Here is a 19,641-nt window from a genome sequence, read left to right as displayed (position 1 = left end):
GAAAAAGAGCTACATAGCTCAGTGGGGCCCCTACCTGGTACAATAAAATAAAAGTTGTTTAGTTTAGAATCGCCAGAGAAAAGGAGAGGATGGGGGGGGGGGTGAGGGAGGCGGTCAGTGGTGAGGAGGGGGATGAGTGGTGGGGGGAATTGTGGGCGGGAGGGTGGGAATGGTTGCATCCAGCGTTGCTAACCCCCCCCTACCCCCACTCCCTGACCCAAGCGCGATGTGCTTGAAGGTTTAGCTGCCACTGGGGGTGCCCTCGGAATGTGGAATGTTCGAGATGAGACGCCGGTCACGTGGTGCGCCGCTCCCAGTCCCCGCATAGAGGGTGCTCTATGGAAAAAAAAAACCACCCACCACTCATCATGAATGATTACTTTCTCACCCTCGTCTTACCTCTCCTCTTCATCTTACCCCCCCCCCCATGTTACCCCCCCCCCCCCCACACACGCGCGCAGGCACTACTGGCAGTCCGCATGGCCTCCATCGTGAACCCGTCTCCGCTGACCTCCTTGAGTCCTCGGGTAGCTCCGAGCGCCGTGAGCCCTACCATGGTCGGCTGCCCCTAGCTGCCCTCATCACCCTCGCCGCATCCTCCTCATCCTCATCATCGTCCTCCTCCTCCTCCTTGGCTTCCATCTCGCCCGAGTGGGAGATCTTGATGACCCGACCGGCGCGGATGCTCAGGGGAGCAGCAGCAGCAACACAGCAGCACCAGCAGCAACACAACACAGCAGAAACTACAGCAGCACAACAACACATCAGCACAACAACAGCAACAACAGCAGCAACAACTACAGCAGCAGCAAGCGCAACAGCAACAAGAGCGATAACAACTCCAGCAGCAGCAGCAACTACAGCAGCAACAACTACAACAACGTCAACTACAGCAGCAACAACTACAGCAGCAACAACTACAACAGTGGCAACTACAGCAGCAACAACTACAACAGTAGCAACTACAGCAGTGGCAACTACAGCAGCAATAACTACAGCAGTGGCAACTACAACAGCAACAACTACAGCGTAGCAACTACAACAGTGTCAACTACAGCAGCAACAACTACAACAATGTCAACTACAGCAGCAACAACTACAACAGTGTCAACTACAACAGCAACAACTACAGCAGCAACAACTACAACAGTGGCAACTACAGCGCCAGCAGCACGAGGAGGCTGCGCAGAGCCATCTCAGAAAGCGACAAGGCCGTCATCCTGGACCTCCACAACAACACTGCGGGGCCAGGTGTCCCCATCGGCCTCGAACATGGTACCTTGTGAGTGGCCAGCAGATGTTTACTGCCTCGCCAGGTCTACAGGAGGTCGTGGGTTCGATCCCGACCCTGACGCTTGCTGCTGTATATTTGGAGTTTGCGTGTTCTCTCTCATCATCATCACGGTGGCTAGGAGATGTTTACTGCCTCGCCAGGTCTACAGGAGGTCGTGGGTTCGATCCCGACCCTGACGCTTGCTGCTGTATATTTGGAGTTTGCGTGTCTCTCTCATCATCATCACGGTGGCTAGGAGATGTTTACTGCCTCGCCAGGTCTACAGGAGGTCGTGGGTTCGATCCCGACCCTGACGCTTGCTGCTGTATATTTGGAGTTTGCGTGTCTCTCTCATCATCATCACGGTGGCTAGGAGATGTTTACTGCCTCGCCAGGTCTACAGGAGGTCGTGGGTTCGATCCCGACCCTGACGCTTGCTGCGGTATATTTGGAGTTTGCGTGTCTCTCTCATCATCATCACGGTGGCTAGGAGATGTTTACTGCCTCGCCAGGTCTACAGGAGGTCGTGGGTTCGATCCCGACCCTGACGCTTGCTGCTGTATATTTGGAGTTTGCGTGTCTCTCTCATCATCATCACGGTGGCTAGGAGATGTTTACTGCCTCGCCAGGTCTACAGGAGGTCGTGGGTTCGATCCCGACCCTGACGCTTGCTGCTGTATATTTGGAGTTTGCGTGTCTCTCTCATCATCATCACGGTGGCTAGGAGATGTTTACTGCTTCGCCAGGTCTACAGGAGGTCGTGGGTTCGATCCCGACCCTGACGCTTGCTGCTGTATATTTGGAGTTTGCGTGTCTCTCTCATCATCATCACGGTGGCTAGGAGATGTTTACTGCCTCGCCAGGTCTACAGGAGGTCGTGGGTTCGATCCCGACCCTGACAATTGCTGTGTATTGGAGTTTGCGGTGTTTCTCTCTCATTGTGGTGAGATGTTAACTACCTCGCCTGGTATACAGGAGGTCGTGGGTTCGATCCCGACCCTGACAATTGCTGTGTATTGGAGTTTGCGGTGTTTCTCTCTCATTGTGGTGAGATGTTAACTACCTCGCCTGGTATACAGGAGGTCGTGGGTTCGATCCCGACCCTGACGCTTGCTGCTGTATATTTGGAGTTTGCGTGTCTCTCGCTCTTTCATCATCATCACGGTGGCTAGGAGATGTTAACTACCTCGCCTGGTGTACAGGAGGTCGTGGGTTCGATCCCGACCCTGACAATTGCTGTGTATTTGGAGTTTGCGGTGTTTCTTTCTCATTGTGGTGAGATGTTAACTACCTCGCCTGGTATACAGGAGGTCGTGGGTTCGATCCCGACCCTGACGCTTGCTGCTGTATATTTGGAGTTTGCGTGTCTCTCGCTCTCTCATCATCATCACGGTGGCTAGGAGATGTTAACTACCTCGCCTGGTGTACAGGAGGTCGTGGGTTCGATCCCGACCCTGACAATTGCTGTGTATTTGGAGTTTGCGTGTCTCTCTCTCTCCGTGGTGAGATGTTAACTACCTCGCCTGGTATACAGGAGGTCGTGGGTTCGATCCCGACCCTGACGCTTGCTGCTGTATATTTGGAGTTTGCGTGTCTCTCGCTCTCTCATCATCATCACGGTGGCTAGGAGATGTTAACTACCTCGCCTGGTGTACAGGAGGTCGTGGGTTCGATCCCGACCCTGATGCCTCCTATATATTTGGAGTTTGCGTGTCTCTCTCTCTCTCCGTGGTGAGATGTTAACTACCTCGCCTGGTGTACAGGAGGTCGTGGGTTCGATCCCGACCCTGACGCCTGCTGCTGTGTATTTGGAGTTTGCGTGTCTCTCTTTCTCATCATCATCACGGCGGCTAGGAGATGTTAACTGCCTCGCCTGGTATACAGGAGGTCGTGGGTTTGATCCCGACCCTGACGCCTGCTGCTGTGTATTTGGAGTTTGCGTGTCTCTCTCATCATCATCGCGGTGGCTAGGAGATGTTAACGATCTCGCCTGGTATGCAGGAGGTCGTGGGTTCGATCCAGACCCTGACGCCTGCTGTAGATTTGGAGTTTGCGTGTCTCTATCTCTCATCATCATCGCGGTGGCTAGGAGATGTTAACTACCTCGCCTGGTATACAGGAGGTCGTGGGTTCGATCCAGACCCTGACGCTTGTTGTAGATTTGGAGTTTACGTGTCTCTCTCTCTCATCATCATCACGGTGGCTAGGAGATGTTAGCTGCCTCGCCTGGTATACAGGAGGTCGTGGGTTTGATCCCGACCCTGACGCCTGTTGCTGTATATTTGGAGTTTGCGTGTCTCTCTCTCTCATCATCATCGCGGTGGCTAGGAGATGTTAACTACCTCGCCTGGTATACAGGAGGTCGTGGGTTTGATCCCGACCCTGACGCCTGCTGCTGTATATTTGGAGTTTGCGTGTCTCTCTCATCATCATCGCGGTGGCTAGGAGATGTTAACTACCTCGTCTGGTATACAGGAGGTCGTGGGTTCGATCCCGACCCTGACGCCTGCTGTGTAGTTGGAGTTTGCGTGTCTCTCTCTCTCATCATCATCATCACGGTGGCTAGGAGATGTTAACTACCTCGCCTGGTGTACAGGAGGTCGTGGGTTTGATCCCGACCCTGACGCCTGTTGCTGTATATTTGGAGTTTGCGTGTCTCTCTCTCTCATCATCATCGCGGTGGCTAGGAGATGTTAACTACCTCGCCTGGTATACAGGAGGTCGTGGGTTTGATCCCGACCCTGACGCCTGCTGCTGTATATTTGGAGTTTGCGTGTCTCTCTCATCATCATCGCGGTGGCTAGGAGATGTTAACTACCTCGTCTGGTATACAGGAGGTCGTGGGTTCGATCCCGACCCTGACGCCTGCTGTGTAGTTGGAGTTTGCGTGTCTCTCTCTCTCATCATCATCATCACGGTGGCTAGGAGATGTTAGCTGCCTCGCCTGGTATACAGGAGGTCGTGGGTTCGATCCCGACCCTGACGCCTGCTGTTGTATGTTTGGAGTTTGCGTGTCTCTCTCTCTCATCATCATCGCGGTGGCTAGGAGATGTTAACTACCTCGCCTGGTATACAGGAGGTCGTGGGTTTGATCCCGACCCTGACGCCTGCTGCTGTATATTTGGAGTTTGCGTGTCTCTCTCATCATCATCGCGGTGGCTAGGAGATGTTAACTACCTCGTCTGGTATACAGGAGGTCGTGGGTTCGATCCCGACCCTGACGCCTGCTGTGTAGTTGGAGTTTGCGTGTCTCTCTCTCTCATCATCATCATCACGGTGGCTAGGAGATGTTAACTACCTCGCCTGGTGTACAGGACGTCGTGGGTTCGATCCTGACCCTGACGCCTGCTGCTGTATATTTGGAGTTTGCGTTTCTCTCTCATCATCATCGCGGTGGCTAGGAGATGTTAACTACCTCGCCTGGTATGCAGGAGGTCGTGGGTTCGATCCAGACTCTGACGCCTGCTGCTGCATATTTGGAGTTTGCGTGTCTCTCTCTCTCCCTCATCATCATCGCGGTGGCTAGGAGATGTTAACTACCTCGCCTGGTGTGCAGGAGGTCGTGGGTTCGATCCAGACCCTGACGCCTGCTGTATACTTGGAGTTTGCGTGTCTCTCTCTCTCCGTGGTGAGATGTTTACTACCTCGCCTGGTGTGCAGGAGGTCGTGGGTTCGATCCAGACCCTGACGCCTGCAGTGTATTTGGAGTTTGCGTGTCTCTCTCTCTCCGTGGTGAGATGTTAACTACCTCGCCTGGTGTGCAGGAGGTCGTGGGTTCGATCCCGACCCTGACGCCTGCTGCTGTATATTTGGGGTTTGCGGTGTTTCTCTCTCTCACCGTGGTCGCGTGGATTTTTCAACGGGTCCTCCGATTTCCCGCCCCACCTCCGCCTTTAGAATCGACACCACAGGCGTTTAGAGTTACTGTATTTGGCTGCTATATATTTCTAGATTTGAAGCTTTCGTGACTGCAAGGATTCATAATCTTAGGTTTTTTCGATAAAGTCACGTAGGTAAAAAAAATAAAATTAATAAAAGTAATAATAGAAATAAAAAAAATCACGACGTTTCGGAGGCAACACAAGTCTCCGTCATCAGGTGGAACCGTCACAGCTAGATTTTTTTACCTACGTGACTTTACCGAAAAAACCTAAGAATATGCTACACATTTCCACGCGATGATAAATGAGCCACTTGGTTGAGCTGTCGTTTGAGATGATATCGCCTGGTCAAATAAAATAGAATGAGGGGGGGGGGGGTGGAGGTTTGACCTTGACCTGACCTTCATTGATTGACCCACCCCCCTTTCCCCTCCTACAACAGCCTCCTTGATGGGTGTGCGTAGTGGGAAGCGGGTGGTGTAGTGGTTAGCGCGCTGCGCTACGAACCCGGCGACCCGGGTTCGATTCCCGCTCACGGCCAACACCGGTGACGATTATCTGAAACGGTCTTGGGCCTTCCCTAGGTTGACTCAGCCTCAAATGAGTACCTGGTGCGGTGAAACATCGATACTAGGGAGATAAAGGCGGCCGGGCGTGGTGTTGGCCACCCACCCCCTCGTGTGCCGTGTCGGGCTTCATAGGTGCTCGCTAATAGCACTTGCCCCAACATTCTGTTAAGGCTATACGGGGGATCTTTATCTTTGTTGTTGGTGGTGGTGGGGGAGGAGGAGTTGTACATTCTAAAGTAAAATCTTTCTTGGGTATAATCAGCCTGGATTGTGTGAGGAGCTCACAGAGCCTTGAAAGATCTGGACAAAGTCCCATCAATGAACTCCTCCGGCAGCCAAGGCTGCGTTGGCTGGGTCATGGAGCCCGCATGCCCAGCCACCGCATGCCTAAACAGCTTTTGTTCGGCCGGATAGAGGGGGCTCAACAGGCTAGATAAGAGATGGAGTGATGTGGTACAGGAGGATGTGGAGCTGAGTGGACTTGTCAATGACTGGTACTAGCGGTGTCAAGATCGGCCTCTGTGGAGGAGGCTCGTGAATGACGCTGCTGGGCAGTTGGAGGAAGTCGCCCTCCAGCAACAACGGAGGGCAGAGGAGCAACGCTCACAACAACGAGCGGAGCGCCGGGTGTCTAAAACGCAGCAATTTGGCACAGGAAGGAGCACAGGTGGTGCAATGGCCAGTCATCTCAGTCATCTCAGTCACTCGACCTGTGGCACCTGGGTCTGTCCTGTGACGTGGTGTGTGTGGTGTGTGAGGTGTGTGTGTGTGATGTGATGCGTGTGTGTGTGATGTGATGCGCGTGTGTGATGTGATGTGTGTGGTGTGATGTGTGTGATGTGATGTGTGTGGTGTGATGTGTGTGATGCGTGTGTTTCTGATGTGATGCGCGTGTGTGTGTGTGGTGTGTGTGGGTATGATGTGATGCATGTGTGTGTGGTGTGATGCGTGTGATGCGCGCGTGTGTGTGATGTGATGCGTGTGTGATGTGATGCCTGTGTGTGTGATGCACGTGTGATGTGTGTGTGGTGTGATGCGTGTGTGTGTGATGTGACGCGTGTGTGATGTGATGCCTGTGTGTGTGATGCACTTGTGTGTTTGATGTGATGCGTGTAATGCGTGTGACGCGTGTGTGTGTGTGTGATGTGATGCGTGTGTGATGTGATGCGTGTGATGCACGTGTGATGCGTGTGTGTGTGATGTGTGTGTGTGATGTGTGTGTGTGATGTGTGTGTGTGATGTGACGCGTGTGTGTGTGATGCACGTGTGATGTGTGTGTGGTGTAGGTGTGGGACTCGGAGCTGGAACGTTCTGCCGAGCACTGGGCCGAGACGTGTCTGTGGGAGCACGGCCCCGCCGGGGAGCTCAGCCGCATCGGCCAGAACCTGGGGGCGCACTGGGGCAGGTGAGTGGGGTGAGGGGCAGGTGAGCGGGGTGAGGGGCAGGTGAGTGGGGTGGTGAGTGGGGTGAGGGTACAGGGGCAGGTGAGTGGGGTGGTGAGTGGGGTGGTGAGGGGGGTGAGGGTACAGGGGCAGGTGAGTGGGGTGGTGAGTGGGGTGGTGAGTGGGGTGAGGGTACAGGGGCAGGTGACGGGGGTGGTGAGTGGGGTGAGGGTACAGGGGCAGGTGAGTGGGGTGCGGGCACTGAGGTGAGTGGGGTGAGGGCACTGGGCAGGTGAGCGGGGTGGTGAGTGGGGTGAGGGTCCTGGGGCAGGTGAGGGGGGTGAGGGTACAGGGGCAGGTGAGGGGGGTGGGGGCACTGAGGTGAGGGGGGGTGGGGGCACTGGGGCAGGTGAGGGGGGTGGTGAGTGGGGTGAGGGCACTGAGGTGAGCGCATCCCCCACGCGGTTAGCGAATTCTACCGCTCCCTCGTGGCGCCACGTGGACATTGCGGCTGAGATGTCACCTGAGGGTTGTGCGTTGCGTTGAGCTTCTTTCGTACCGTGCGTAGCCAACTGTGGTGAATCGGAGGTGCGGCGCGGATGGGCGGGGGGGGAAGACAACGAACTAAAGACAAAAAGTGCATAGCCCCCCGGTGGTTTCCTAACAAGTTACCGGCATGACTGGGACATTTCATTGCCCTCTGTCCGGATTGGCGACTCGGAGGAGACGTTTCCGCACACGTTGGACACACTACATCCAGTCTACTGCTCTCGCGTTGCCTGTTGGCAGCTGCAGATATCGATCCACGTGGAGCGGTGGCCAACACCGGTTCCATTTAACTGGTGCGGCTGATGGGAGGTCTAAAGACATATTTTTTCTATATATTTTTCTTAATGCAGAGGGACAGGTAAGTGTTGGAGGAGTATCTTACCTATAAATGTGACCTCTGGTTGGAGCCAAATTTAAGGGTGGGAGGGGGCTCCTATCAAGGCTAACCCCCCCTGCTCCCCCCCCCATGCCCCCCTGCACCCCCCGTGCCCCCCTCCTCTTCCCCACGCCCCCCCCCCATAGGTTTCGCCCCCCCACGTTCCATGTGCAGGCGTGGTACGACGAGGTGCGGGACTACAGCTTCCCGTACCCGCACGAGTGCAATCCCTGGTGCCCCTTCCGCTGCACAGGGCCCGTGTGCACCCACTACACGCAGGTGAGCCACTCACCACGTGCACTCACCACGTGACACTCACCACGTGCACTCACCACGTGACACTCACCACGTGCACTCACCACGTGAAACTAACCACGTGCACTCACCACGCGCACTCACTACACGCAGGTGAGACACACACCACGTGCACTCACTACATGCACTCACCACGTGCACTCACCTGTCTCTAACGCCGTCCCTGTCTCGAACCCTAACCACTCAACCTCTAGCTCTGCTCGTGCCTCACCTCCGTGCCTGCCCCTGACCTTGCTCTCATGCCTGCCCCTCATCCCTGCCCCTGCCCCACAGCTCGTGTGGGCCACCTCCAGTCGGATCGGCTGCGCCATCAACCTGTGCTACAACATGAACGTGTGGGGCCAGGTGTGGGCCCGTGCCGTCTACCTCGTCTGCAACTACGCCCCCAAGTGAGTAGAGGCGTCCCGGTTCGAGCCCCCCAGTGTCTCGCTCTCTCGCTCCGCGGGTTCACCATGGCCGTGTCGGAGACACCGAGCCAGCACTAGTTAAGCCAGTGTGGGGGCCTGTAGCATATGTTATAAAGGGGTCCTAAATAACGAAAATACACGTACATATTGAAACATACATTTTTAACTTGCATAGTAATTTTTATTTTTTTATTTACTATACAGCCGGATAATACAAGAAATCGCTAACCTTAAACACCCAGTCGTTCATAAAAGTTGAAGGCGGTATAGTACTATAGTAATAGAGCAAGTGCAGAAGCACTGCACCGGAATTGATAGCTTGAAAGCATTTAGCGTGGGGCCCTTGAAAGCGCGGGGTCTGTAGCATTTGTAGCTACTTTTGCTACTAGGATAATCTGGCACTGGCCAGCACCGATTATATCCTGGGGTTTTAAGCCCTGTGGGTTCATTGACGGGGAAGACGGTTGACAACCATTGGAGAAGGAGGACGGGGATTGGCTGAGGGAAATGGGGGGGGGGGGGGGGGAGCGAACCTTCGAGAAAGGGGACTTCGAGGGATTTAAAAGGGGATAGAACAAGGGGAAGAGACGGTTGGAAAGAAGACAAAGTTTGGGCCTAAAGAATAGTGTTCGTGTCTGCAACAAAGGCTCCTAGTAAAGCAAGAACGTGTGTCGGTTGTCTTTACAAAAGGAAGAGCCGGCACTGCTGAGATCCTGGGTTCAAGCTCCGAGTGTGGCTGTATATTTGTGCAGTGGTAATGATGGAGACAGAGTCTTCTTCTCGAGGCAACACGTTTATTTAACAGTAACAACTATAACACGAGGTCCCGAGCACAAAGGGGGTATCGACCCTTCCACCCGATACCCTGGGGAGGTATAGCCTCCGGGCGAGCGTGTCCTACTCACTGGGACCACTTCCTCTATATATCAGCCCTCCGGCTAGGGGACTAGCTAACCTGACCCAGCCAAGGTCCTCTGGCCCACTCAGTTCCAGCCCTGAGAAGGACGTCTGGTCGGGGGTTCCCAGGGTCCGACCACTGGCTCACTCAGTCCCGGCCCTGAGAAGGACGTCTGGTCGGGGGTTCCCAGGGTCTGACCACTGGCCCTCTCAGTCCCGGCCCTGAGAAGGACGGCGGGTCCGGGTGTTCCCAGGGTCTTTTGCTAGGCTGGCTTTTTGGGTCTTCAGCTTGACGACTACTGGCAAACCCGTTCAGGGGGGTCCGCCTTATATACAGCTCCCAGTGTCACTCTGCCCCTGGCCACGCCTACTCTCTAGAACCTTCTGGAGGGACCTGGACTCTTGCGTATATACTATGAGACCTCCTTTACCAGTGGCAAAATATAGTAGTAGGTTTTTATCCTTTAAACTGGTACAAAACTGACATCTTTATACAAGGCATCATGTTTGCAATAACCGCAACACAAGCAGTCAAAATGCAATCAAAAGAAAAAACTCTGATAATGGTAATGATATGCACTGTCCTTGAAGTTGATTGGTCCACACCCGAGACAGCTTTTCTTAGAGCCTAGTCTCCATTGGTGTTGGACCAGATGACGCCAAAAGGCGTACAACTCAAAAACAGTGCACTATCAGAGTATTGAGAGCTCGGGGTAAGCATTTACACTATGCACATCATTACCATTATCAGAGTTGTTTCTTTTTGTTTGCATTTTGACTGCTTGTGTTGCGGTTATTGCAAACATGATGCCTTGTATAAAGGTGTCAGTTTTATACCAGTTTAAAGGGTAAAAACCTACTACTATATTGCGTATACCTCCGATTCCCAACGGCCCTCTGGGTTCCCTGGCCTAACGGCGTTACTTGATACAGGCCGTACTCGCCGTTGCCCCCTGTTGACCAATGGCTGATGCTACACCAGGTGAGTAGTGGTAACCGCGTGTAACGCTAACAATACCCCACTACATTTGTATGGGTTCACAGTGGCAGTGTTCAGCCATGTGTGGTTAAACCCGAGTTCTCAAGGCCGGTGAGTTGATGGTCTCAGCCTGGACACCATTGTAAGCGGATGTCGATGGGTCTCTATGTAAGTCAGTAGGTTTGCTGTGCGAGTCGATGGGTCTCTATGCAAGTCTCTGTGTAAGTCACGGGTGATCAGGCTGAGACCATCAACTCACTACAATTGAGATCCCCGATTGGTCAGGGATTGGAACTCTGGATCTCAGCAACATGATCCCTGATCTCTAAGCCATCCAGCCCTATCAATAACTTATTTTACTTATTTACAACTTATTTTACTTATTTACCAAGTAAGGTTCACTGAGTTATATTGCTCTTTTTCAGAAGCGAATTGGCCACAAATGATAGCCCAATTTATTGGCTTATCGCGTGGAAATGCGTAGCAGCCAAATACTGTAAATGAATGTTTCTTAACGTGGAAGGAATAACTGGAATACCCGTAAAAAAAATCCACGCGTCCACGGGGAGAGAGAGAGACATACAAACTCCAAGTAGACAGCAGGCGTCAGGGTCGGGATCGAACCCACGACCTCCTGTATACCAGGCAAGGTAGTTAACATCTCTCCACTGTGGCGCCTCCAACCCCCACTCATTGTGTGTTCCAGGGGCAAACTGGTGGGGGTCGGCCCCCTACAAGGTGGGGCGGCCGTGCTCGGAGTGCCCCCCCAGCTACGGAGGGGGCTGCCGGGACAACATGTGCTTCTGGGGTGCGGCAGCAGCAGCACCAACCCTGACACTACCACTAGGCCTCACACTAGCACTATCCCTGATACTAACATTATCCCTGACACTAACACTAGGCCTGACACTAACACTAGGCCTCACACTAACACTGGCCCTGACACTAACACTAGACCTCACACTAACACTAGCCCTCAAATTAACACTAGGCCTCACACTAACACTAGGCCTCACACTAACACTAGGTCTGACACTAACAATAGGCCTCACACTAACACTAGGCCTGCCACTAACACTGGGTCTGACACTAACACTAGCTCTGACACTAACACTAGGCCTCACACTAACACTAGGCCTCACACTAACACTAGGCCTCACACTAACACTAGCCCTGACACTAACACTAGGCTTCACACTAATACTGGGCCTGACACTAACACTAGCCCTTACACTAACACTAGGCCTCACACTAACACTAGCTCTGACACTAACACTAGGCCTCACACTAACACTAGCTCTGACACTAACACTAGGCCTCACACTAACACAAGGCCTCACACTAACACTAGGCCTCACACTAACACTAGGTCTGACACTAACACTAGCCCTGACACTAACACTAGCCCTGACACTAACACTAGGCCTCCTACTAACACTAGGCCTGACACTAACACTAGGCCTGACACTAACACTAGGCCTGACACTAACACTAGGTCTCACACTAACACTAGCCCTGACACTAACACTAGCCCTGACACTAACACTAGGCCTCCTACTAACACTAGGCCTGACACTAACACTAGGCCTGACACTAACACTAGGCCTCACACTAACACTAGGTCTGACACTAACACTAGGTCTGACACTAACACTAGGCCTGACACTAACACTAGGCTTGACACTAACACTAGGCCTCACACTAACACTAGGCCTCACACTAACACTAGGTCTGACACTAGCACTAGGCCTCACACTAACACTAGGCCTCACACTAACACAAGGCCTCACACTAACACTAGCCCTGACACTAACACTAGGCCTGACACTAACACTAGGCCTCACACTAACACTAGCCCTCACACTAACACTAGCCCTGACACTAACACTAGGCCTGACACTAACACTAGGCCTCACACTAACACTAGCCCTGACACTAACACTAGGCCTGACACTAACACTAGGCCTCACACTAACACTAGCCCTCACACTAACACTAGCCCTGACACTAACACTAGGCCTCACACTAACACTAGGCCTCACACTAACACTAGGCCTCACACTAACACTAGACCTCACACTAACACTAGGCCTCACACTAACACTAGGCCTCACACTAACACTAGGCCTCACACTAACACTAGGCCTCACACTAACACTAGACCTCACACTAACACTAGGCCTTACACTAACACTAGGCCTGACACTAACACTAGGCCTCACACTAACACTAGGCCTCACACTAACACTAGCCCTGACACTAACACTAGGCCTGACACTAACACTAGGCCTCACACTAACACAAGGCCTCACACTAACACTAGGCCTCACACTAACACTAGGCCTCACACTAACACTAGGCCCTGAAACTAACACTAGGCCTCACACTAACACTAGGCCTCACACTAACACTAGGCCTCACACTAACACAAGGCCTCACACTAACACAAGGCCTCACACTAACACTAGGCCTCATACTAACACTAGGCCCTGAAACTAACACTAGGCCTCACACTAACACTAGGCCTGACACTAGCACTAGGCCTCACACTAACACTAGGCCTGACACTAACACTAGGCCTCACACTAACACTAGCCCTCACACTAACACTAGCCCTCACACTAACACTAGCCCTGACACTAACACTAGGCCTGACACTAACACTAGGCCTCACACTAACACTAGCCCTGACACTAACACTAGGCCTGACACTAACACTAGGCCTCACACTAACACTAGCCCTCACACTAACACTAGCCCTGACACTAACACTAGGCCTCACACTAACACTAGGCCTCACACTAACACTAGGCCTCACACTAACACTAGACCTCACACTAACACTAGGCCTCACACTAACACTAGGCCTCACACTAACACTAGGCCTCACACTAACACTAGGCCTCACACTAACACTAGACCTCACACTAACACTAGGCCTTACACTAACACTAGGCCTGACACTAACACTAGGCCTCACACTAACACTAGGCCTCACACTAACACTAGCCCTGACACTAACACTAGGCCTGACACTAACACTAGGCCTCACACTAACACAAGGCCTCACACTAACACTAGGCCTCACACTAACACTAGGCCTCACACTAACACTAGGCCCTGAAACTAACACTAGGCCTCACACTAACACTAGGCCTCACACTAACACTAGGCCTCACACTAACACAAGGCCTCACACTAACACAAGGCCTCACACTAACACTAGGCCTCATACTAACACTAGGCCCTGAAACTAACACTAGGCCTCACACTAACACTAGGCCTGACACTAGCACTAGGCCTCACACTAACACTAGGCCTGACACTAACACTAGGCCTCACACTAACACTAGCCCTCACACTAACACTAGGCCTCACACTAACACTAGGCCTGACACTAGCACTAGGCCTCACACTAACACTAGGCCTCACACTAACACTAGGCCTCACACTAACACTAGGCCTCACACTAACACTAGCTCTGACACTAACACTAGGCCTCACACTAACACAAGGCCTCACACTAACACAAGGCCTCACACTAACACTAGCCCTGACACTAACACTAGGCCTCACACTAACACTAGCCCTGACACTAACACTAGGCCTCACACTAACGATAGGCCTCACACTAACACTAGCGCTGACACTAACACTAGGCCTGACAATAACACTAGGCCTCACACTAACACTAGCCCTCACACTAACACTAGGCCTCACACTAACACTAGGCCTCACACTAACACTAGGCCTCACACCAACACTAGGCCTCACACTAACACTAGGCCTCACACTAACACTAGGCCTCACACTAACACTAGGCCTCACACTAACACTAGGCCTCACACTAACACTAGCCCTGACACTAACGATAGGCCTCACACTAACACTAGCGCTGACACTAACACTAGGCCTGACAATAACACTAGGCCTCACACTAACACTAGCCCTCACACTAACACTAGGCCTCACACTAACACTAGGCCTCACACTAACACTAGGCCTCACACTAACCATAGGCCTCACACTAACACTTGCCTTGACACTAACACTAGGCCTCACACTAACACTAGGCCTCACACCAACACTAGGCCTCACACTAACACTAGGCCTCACACCAACACTAGGCCTCACACTAACACTAGGCCTCACACCAACACTAGGCCTCACACTAACACTAGGCCTCACACTAACACTAGGCCTCACACTAACACTAGGCCTCACACTAACACTAAGCCTCACACTAACACTAGGCCCGACACTTTCCATAGCCCCTGAGACTGCCCCCAGTGTCGTCCTCCAGTGTCCCCCCCCCCCTCTCTCTCTGCAGGAGGGAGCGGCGAGCGGCCTCTGCCCGGGCCCGACACGGGCACCAAGGTGGAGGAGGAGGACGAGGAGACCGAGGAAGAGGAGGGCCCGAACGAGGTGGAGCCGACCCGGCCCGCTCGCACCACGACCACCGCGTCACCCCCCGTGGCCCCACCGGACGCGAGAGAATTTGACATTCGCGAAGTAATAAGCGTAGAGGAAATGAGTAGGCGCCCTCTTCCCTCGCCTCTCCGCGGCACGCGCGCACACGCACGCACCCACATCGTCAGAATATTTATTTGACGCTGGAGGAATCCGAAGAGCTGTGAAGCTTCTTCTTGGTTCTTTCGGTAAAGTCACGTAGAATGGAAATAATAAAATGATAAAAATCAAACATAATAAAATAATTCTCACGACGTTTCGGCCACAACGCAAGCAGCCGTCCTCAGGTGGAGAACAGGTCTGTCGAGAAGACAGAGTCTGAATGACACACCCCAGGCTTGGAGCGACTATTTAAGCAGGGATGGAGGGGGGAAGAGCTCCTTGACAAAATAATTTGCATATCAAGAGGAATTTAGCATATTTATGGGAAATGCAGATATGAGATGTCTCCAATAGGGGCAGGTCAGACGTTTCCGAACACAAAGACAAATGTCTCCCCCCCCCACCATACCCGTGTAGCCTCAACGGACTGTTGGGGCAAGTGCTGTTAGCGAGTACCTGTGAAGGTCGGGCACTGCGCACGACGGGGTTGGTGGCCAGCACCACGCCCAACTGCCTTTGTCTCCCTAGTGGTGATGTTTACGCACCACACCATAATGAACATTATGGCCGAACCCTGGGGTCCCATAAGCCCCCGGCTCTCGCATAAACTGCGTTGCGACGTCATTTTATGTCTGTTGAAGGCGAATTCCTCTCGATGAGCTCTACACGATGCGCTAATCAAAAGTTTAAAAGTTTTGTTTCTTCTGCGCATTCGAGCTCGCTGGACGACACGACAACAGAATGATCCGCGCCAGGTGTGTCTTGGCGTTTATGTGCGCAGTCGCCAAAAAGAAATAAATTAATTACGATATTGACTTCCATTTATTCGGGACCCCGAGGGTCCCGCCATAAGGTTCATATACTCATTTGAGGCTGAGTTGATGTAAGGGAGGCTCGTGACCATTTCAGACATTCGTCATTGGTTTTGGCCGTGAGCGCGAATCGAACTCGGGTCACCGGGTTCGAGCACAGCGCGCTAACCACTACACGACCACTGCCCACACACAAACGCACGCACATCGTACCATCCATACAACCGTGGGGCAACTGCAGTCATGACCATGTGTTGGTCGTGGTGGGATGGTGGTGCTGATGATAGCATCGTGGTGGTAATGTTGTGGCGATGATACCAAGGTGGTGGTGATGGCATGGTGGTGTTGTGGTGACGATGACAGAACGGTAGCGGTGATGATGTCGCCGGAACGGTGGTGGTGCGGACGTATTGATGGCGTGGCGATGATGTGGTGATGTTGATGTCCATCACCCTGTGTCGCCCTCTTGCCGTGCAGCTCAGAAGGTCACGTGCGACACCAAGCTGCGCGATCGCTGTAAGGGCACGCCGTGCAACAGGTGAGCGCATTGTCACATCACCCCACTCGCCTGCGTCACGTGACCCCACACACATTTGTTACGTCACCCCCCCCCCTACATCTGCGTCACGTGACCCCCCCCTCACCTGTGTGCAGGTACGAGTGCCCTGCGGGCTGTTTCTACAGCAGTGGCAAGGTGATCGGCACCCTTTACTATGACATGGTACGAGGCATAATGGCACGTGCTAGTCACGTGTCACACGCTACAATGCATTATACAACGCGGTACAATGACGTGGTACAATATGTTACAATGTGGTATGATGGACGTGGTACAATGTCCAGGCGGTCCCTGAGATACGAACGTCCGACTTATGAACATCCGTACTTTCGAACGAGCCGCCATAAGATAGTGGCATTGTCTTTGTGCTGGTCGCCTTTTGGCGTCCTCTGGTCTAACACTGTTTGAGACTAGGCTCTAAAGAAAGCTGTCTCTGGTGTGGACCAATCAGTTTCAAAGACAATGCATCACATACTACCAGAGCATGTCTTTTTTGTATGTTCACCACAGGTACATGTGGTTAATGCAGACATGATTTCTTGCAAAAGGTTTCAGTTTGTTGTTTTAACATCTTAACACAACCGTTTTATTGCCAGAAAGGGTGAAACATATTCTCATATTTTGATACTGGCAAGGGAGGTCCCATGACGTTATTATATTATCGGTGGACCGATGCTCCTCGAGATGCCATCCCTTGCGATGCACACTCCTTAAAACGAAATGGTACAGTGCATTACAATGTGGTAGAACGACATCATACAATGTATTGTACAATGACGTGGTACAGTGCACTACAACACGGCATGCTGCGTAGCGGTCGTATGACTTTCGTGACCAGTGGCATGCTGATGACGTGACTGACGTGACGGCCGCGTGTTGGGTCACGTGGTCCCGCAGCAATCGAGCGTATGCCGCGCCGCAATGCATTATGGGATTGTGGACAACGAGGGCGGCTGGGTGGACGTGACGCGCAACGGACGCATCCCGTTCTTTGTGAAGTCGACCCGCGAGGGCATCACCTCCATCAGGTGACTCACACGACTGGGTTGCGGGAATGAGTGGCGAGAGTGAGGCTCAGGTGTGAGTCACGGGGTTGAGTATTAGGTGTGCGTCGCAGGCGTGAGTGGCAGGAGGCTCAGGTGTGAGTGGCATGAGTGAGTGGTATTCGTGAGTGGCATTAGTGAGTGGCATGAGTGAGTAGTATGAGTAAGTGGTATTCGTGAGTGGCATTCGTGAGTGGCAGGAGTGAGGCTCAGGAGTGAGTGGCATGAGTGAGTGGTATGAGTGAGCGGCATTCGTGAGTGGCATGAGTGAGTGGCATGAGTGAGTGGTATGAGTGAGTGGCAGGAACGAGTGGCATGAGTGAGTGACAGGAGTGAGTGGCAGGAGTGAGTGGCAGGAGTGAGTGGTATTAGTAAGTGGTATGAGTGAGTGGCATTAGTAAGTGGCATTAGTGAGTGGCAGGAGTGAGAGGCAGGAGGCTCAGGTGTGAGTGGCATTCGTGAGTGGCATGAGTGAGTGGCATGAGTGAGTGGCAGGAGTGAGTGGCAGGGGTGAGTGGCAGGAGTGAGTGGCAGGAGTGAGTAGCAGGAGTGAGTGGCCGGAGGCTCAGGTGTGAGTGGCATTCGTGAGTGGCATGAGTGAGTGGTATGAGTGAGTAGTATGAGTGAGTGGCAGGAGTGAGTGGTATGAGTGAGTGGTATGAGTGAGTGGTATGAGTGAGTGGTATGAGTGAGTGGCAGGGGTGAGTGGCATGAGTGAGTGGCAGGAGTGAGTGGCATTAGTGAGTGGCAGGAGTGAGTGGCAGGAGTGAGTGGTATGAGTGAGTGGTATGAGTGAGTGGTATGAGTGAGTGGTATGAGTGAGTGGTATGAGTGAGTGGTATGAGTGAGTGGTATGAGTGAGTGGTATGAGTGAGTGGCATGAGTGAGTGGCAGGAGTGAGTGGCATGAGTGAGTGGCATGAGTGAGTGGTATGAGTGAGTGGTATGAGTGAGTGGCAGGGGTGAGTGGCATGAGTGAGTGGCAGGAGTGAGTGGCATTAGTGAGTGGCAGGAGTGAGTAGCAGGAGTGAGTGGCATTAGTGAGTGACAGGAGTGAGTGGCAGGAGTGAGTGGTATGAGTGAGTGGTATGAGTGAGTGGCAGGGGTGAGTGGCATGAGTGAGTGGCAGGAGTGAGTGGCATTAGTGAGTGGCAGGAGTGAGTAGCAGGAGTGAATGGCATTAGTGAGTGGCAGGAGTGAGTGGCAGGGGTGAGTCTCAGGGGTGAGTCTCAGGGGTGAGTCTCAGGCGTGAGCTACAGGAGTGAGGCTCAGGAGTGAGTCTCAGGGGTTGAGGGTGACTTGCGCCTCTGTTTGTCCCACAGCAAGTACCGCCCCGCCAACTCCTTCACTGTGTTCCGCGTGACGGGTGAGTGAGCGCAGCTCCTCACCACCACTCACTACCGCTCACCACCCGCTGTCCCTCACCCCTCAGACGTTCACCACCCCTCATCCCTCACCCATCACCACCCCTTGACCCTCAGCATGCCTCTCCACCTTCACCATCTCTGACCACTCCTGACAGAGCACCATGTTGGCTAGGAGATGTTAACTACCTCGCCTGGTGTACAGGAGGTCGTGGGTGCGATCCCGACCCTGATGCCTGCTGCTGTATATTTGGAGTTTGCGTGTCTCTCTCTCTCTCATCATAATCACGGTAGCTAGGAGATGTTAACTACCTCGCCTGGTATACAGGAGGTCGTGGGTTCGATCCCGACCCCTGCTGCTGTATATTTGGAGTTTGCGTGTCTCTCTCTCTCCCCGTGGTCGCGCGGATTTGTCTCCGGGTCCTTCGTTTATTTTTTGCCTCCACATTTACAATCGACGTGACGCGTTTCGAGTGTTTGGCTGCTGCTGTACATGTCCACGTGATGATGATGAGCCGCTTCGCTGGGCTCTTATCATCTGTAGCCAGGTCGCTTCTGAAAAATGGCAATATAGCTCAGTGGGCCTTACCTGGTAAAATAATACTGGTAGGAACCTCCTGGTTACACCAGCCCACAGGGGATTAGTCTGTCCGTCTGTCGTGCA

At 53.0% G+C, this 19,641-nt stretch overlaps 1 protein-coding gene across 1 annotated transcript in view; it reads left to right on the top strand.

Annotated features, from left to right (window-relative positions):
• The first annotated feature begins 479 nt into the window (after window positions 1-479).
• The window catches only part of LOC133355944 (cysteine-rich secretory protein LCCL domain-containing 1-like), a 31,688-nt gene continuing 12,526 nt past the window's right edge, over window positions 480-19,641 (top strand). The window contains 15 exon segments of the mRNA XM_061573389.1: window positions 480-554; window positions 557-671; window positions 674-714; window positions 1,029-1,238; window positions 1,240-1,275; window positions 3,481-3,489; window positions 7,010-7,128; window positions 8,177-8,309; window positions 8,619-8,734; window positions 11,336-11,436; window positions 14,959-15,162; window positions 16,490-16,550; window positions 16,667-16,733; window positions 17,469-17,599; window positions 18,936-18,979. Coding sequence (XP_061429373.1) covers window positions 480-554; window positions 557-671; window positions 674-714; window positions 1,029-1,238; window positions 1,240-1,275; window positions 3,481-3,489; window positions 7,010-7,128; window positions 8,177-8,309; window positions 8,619-8,734; window positions 11,336-11,436; window positions 14,959-15,162; window positions 16,490-16,550; window positions 16,667-16,733; window positions 17,469-17,599; window positions 18,936-18,979 — 1,462 coding nt within the window.

Source organism: Lethenteron reissneri, chromosome 52 (assembly GCF_015708825.2).
Source record: "Lethenteron reissneri isolate LAM-NWPU_2019-01 chromosome 52, ASM1570882v1, whole genome shotgun sequence".
Taxonomy (NCBI): domain Eukaryota; kingdom Metazoa; phylum Chordata; class Hyperoartia; order Petromyzontiformes; family Petromyzontidae; genus Lethenteron; species Lethenteron reissneri.
This window is presented reverse-complemented; position numbering and strand designations above follow the sequence as displayed.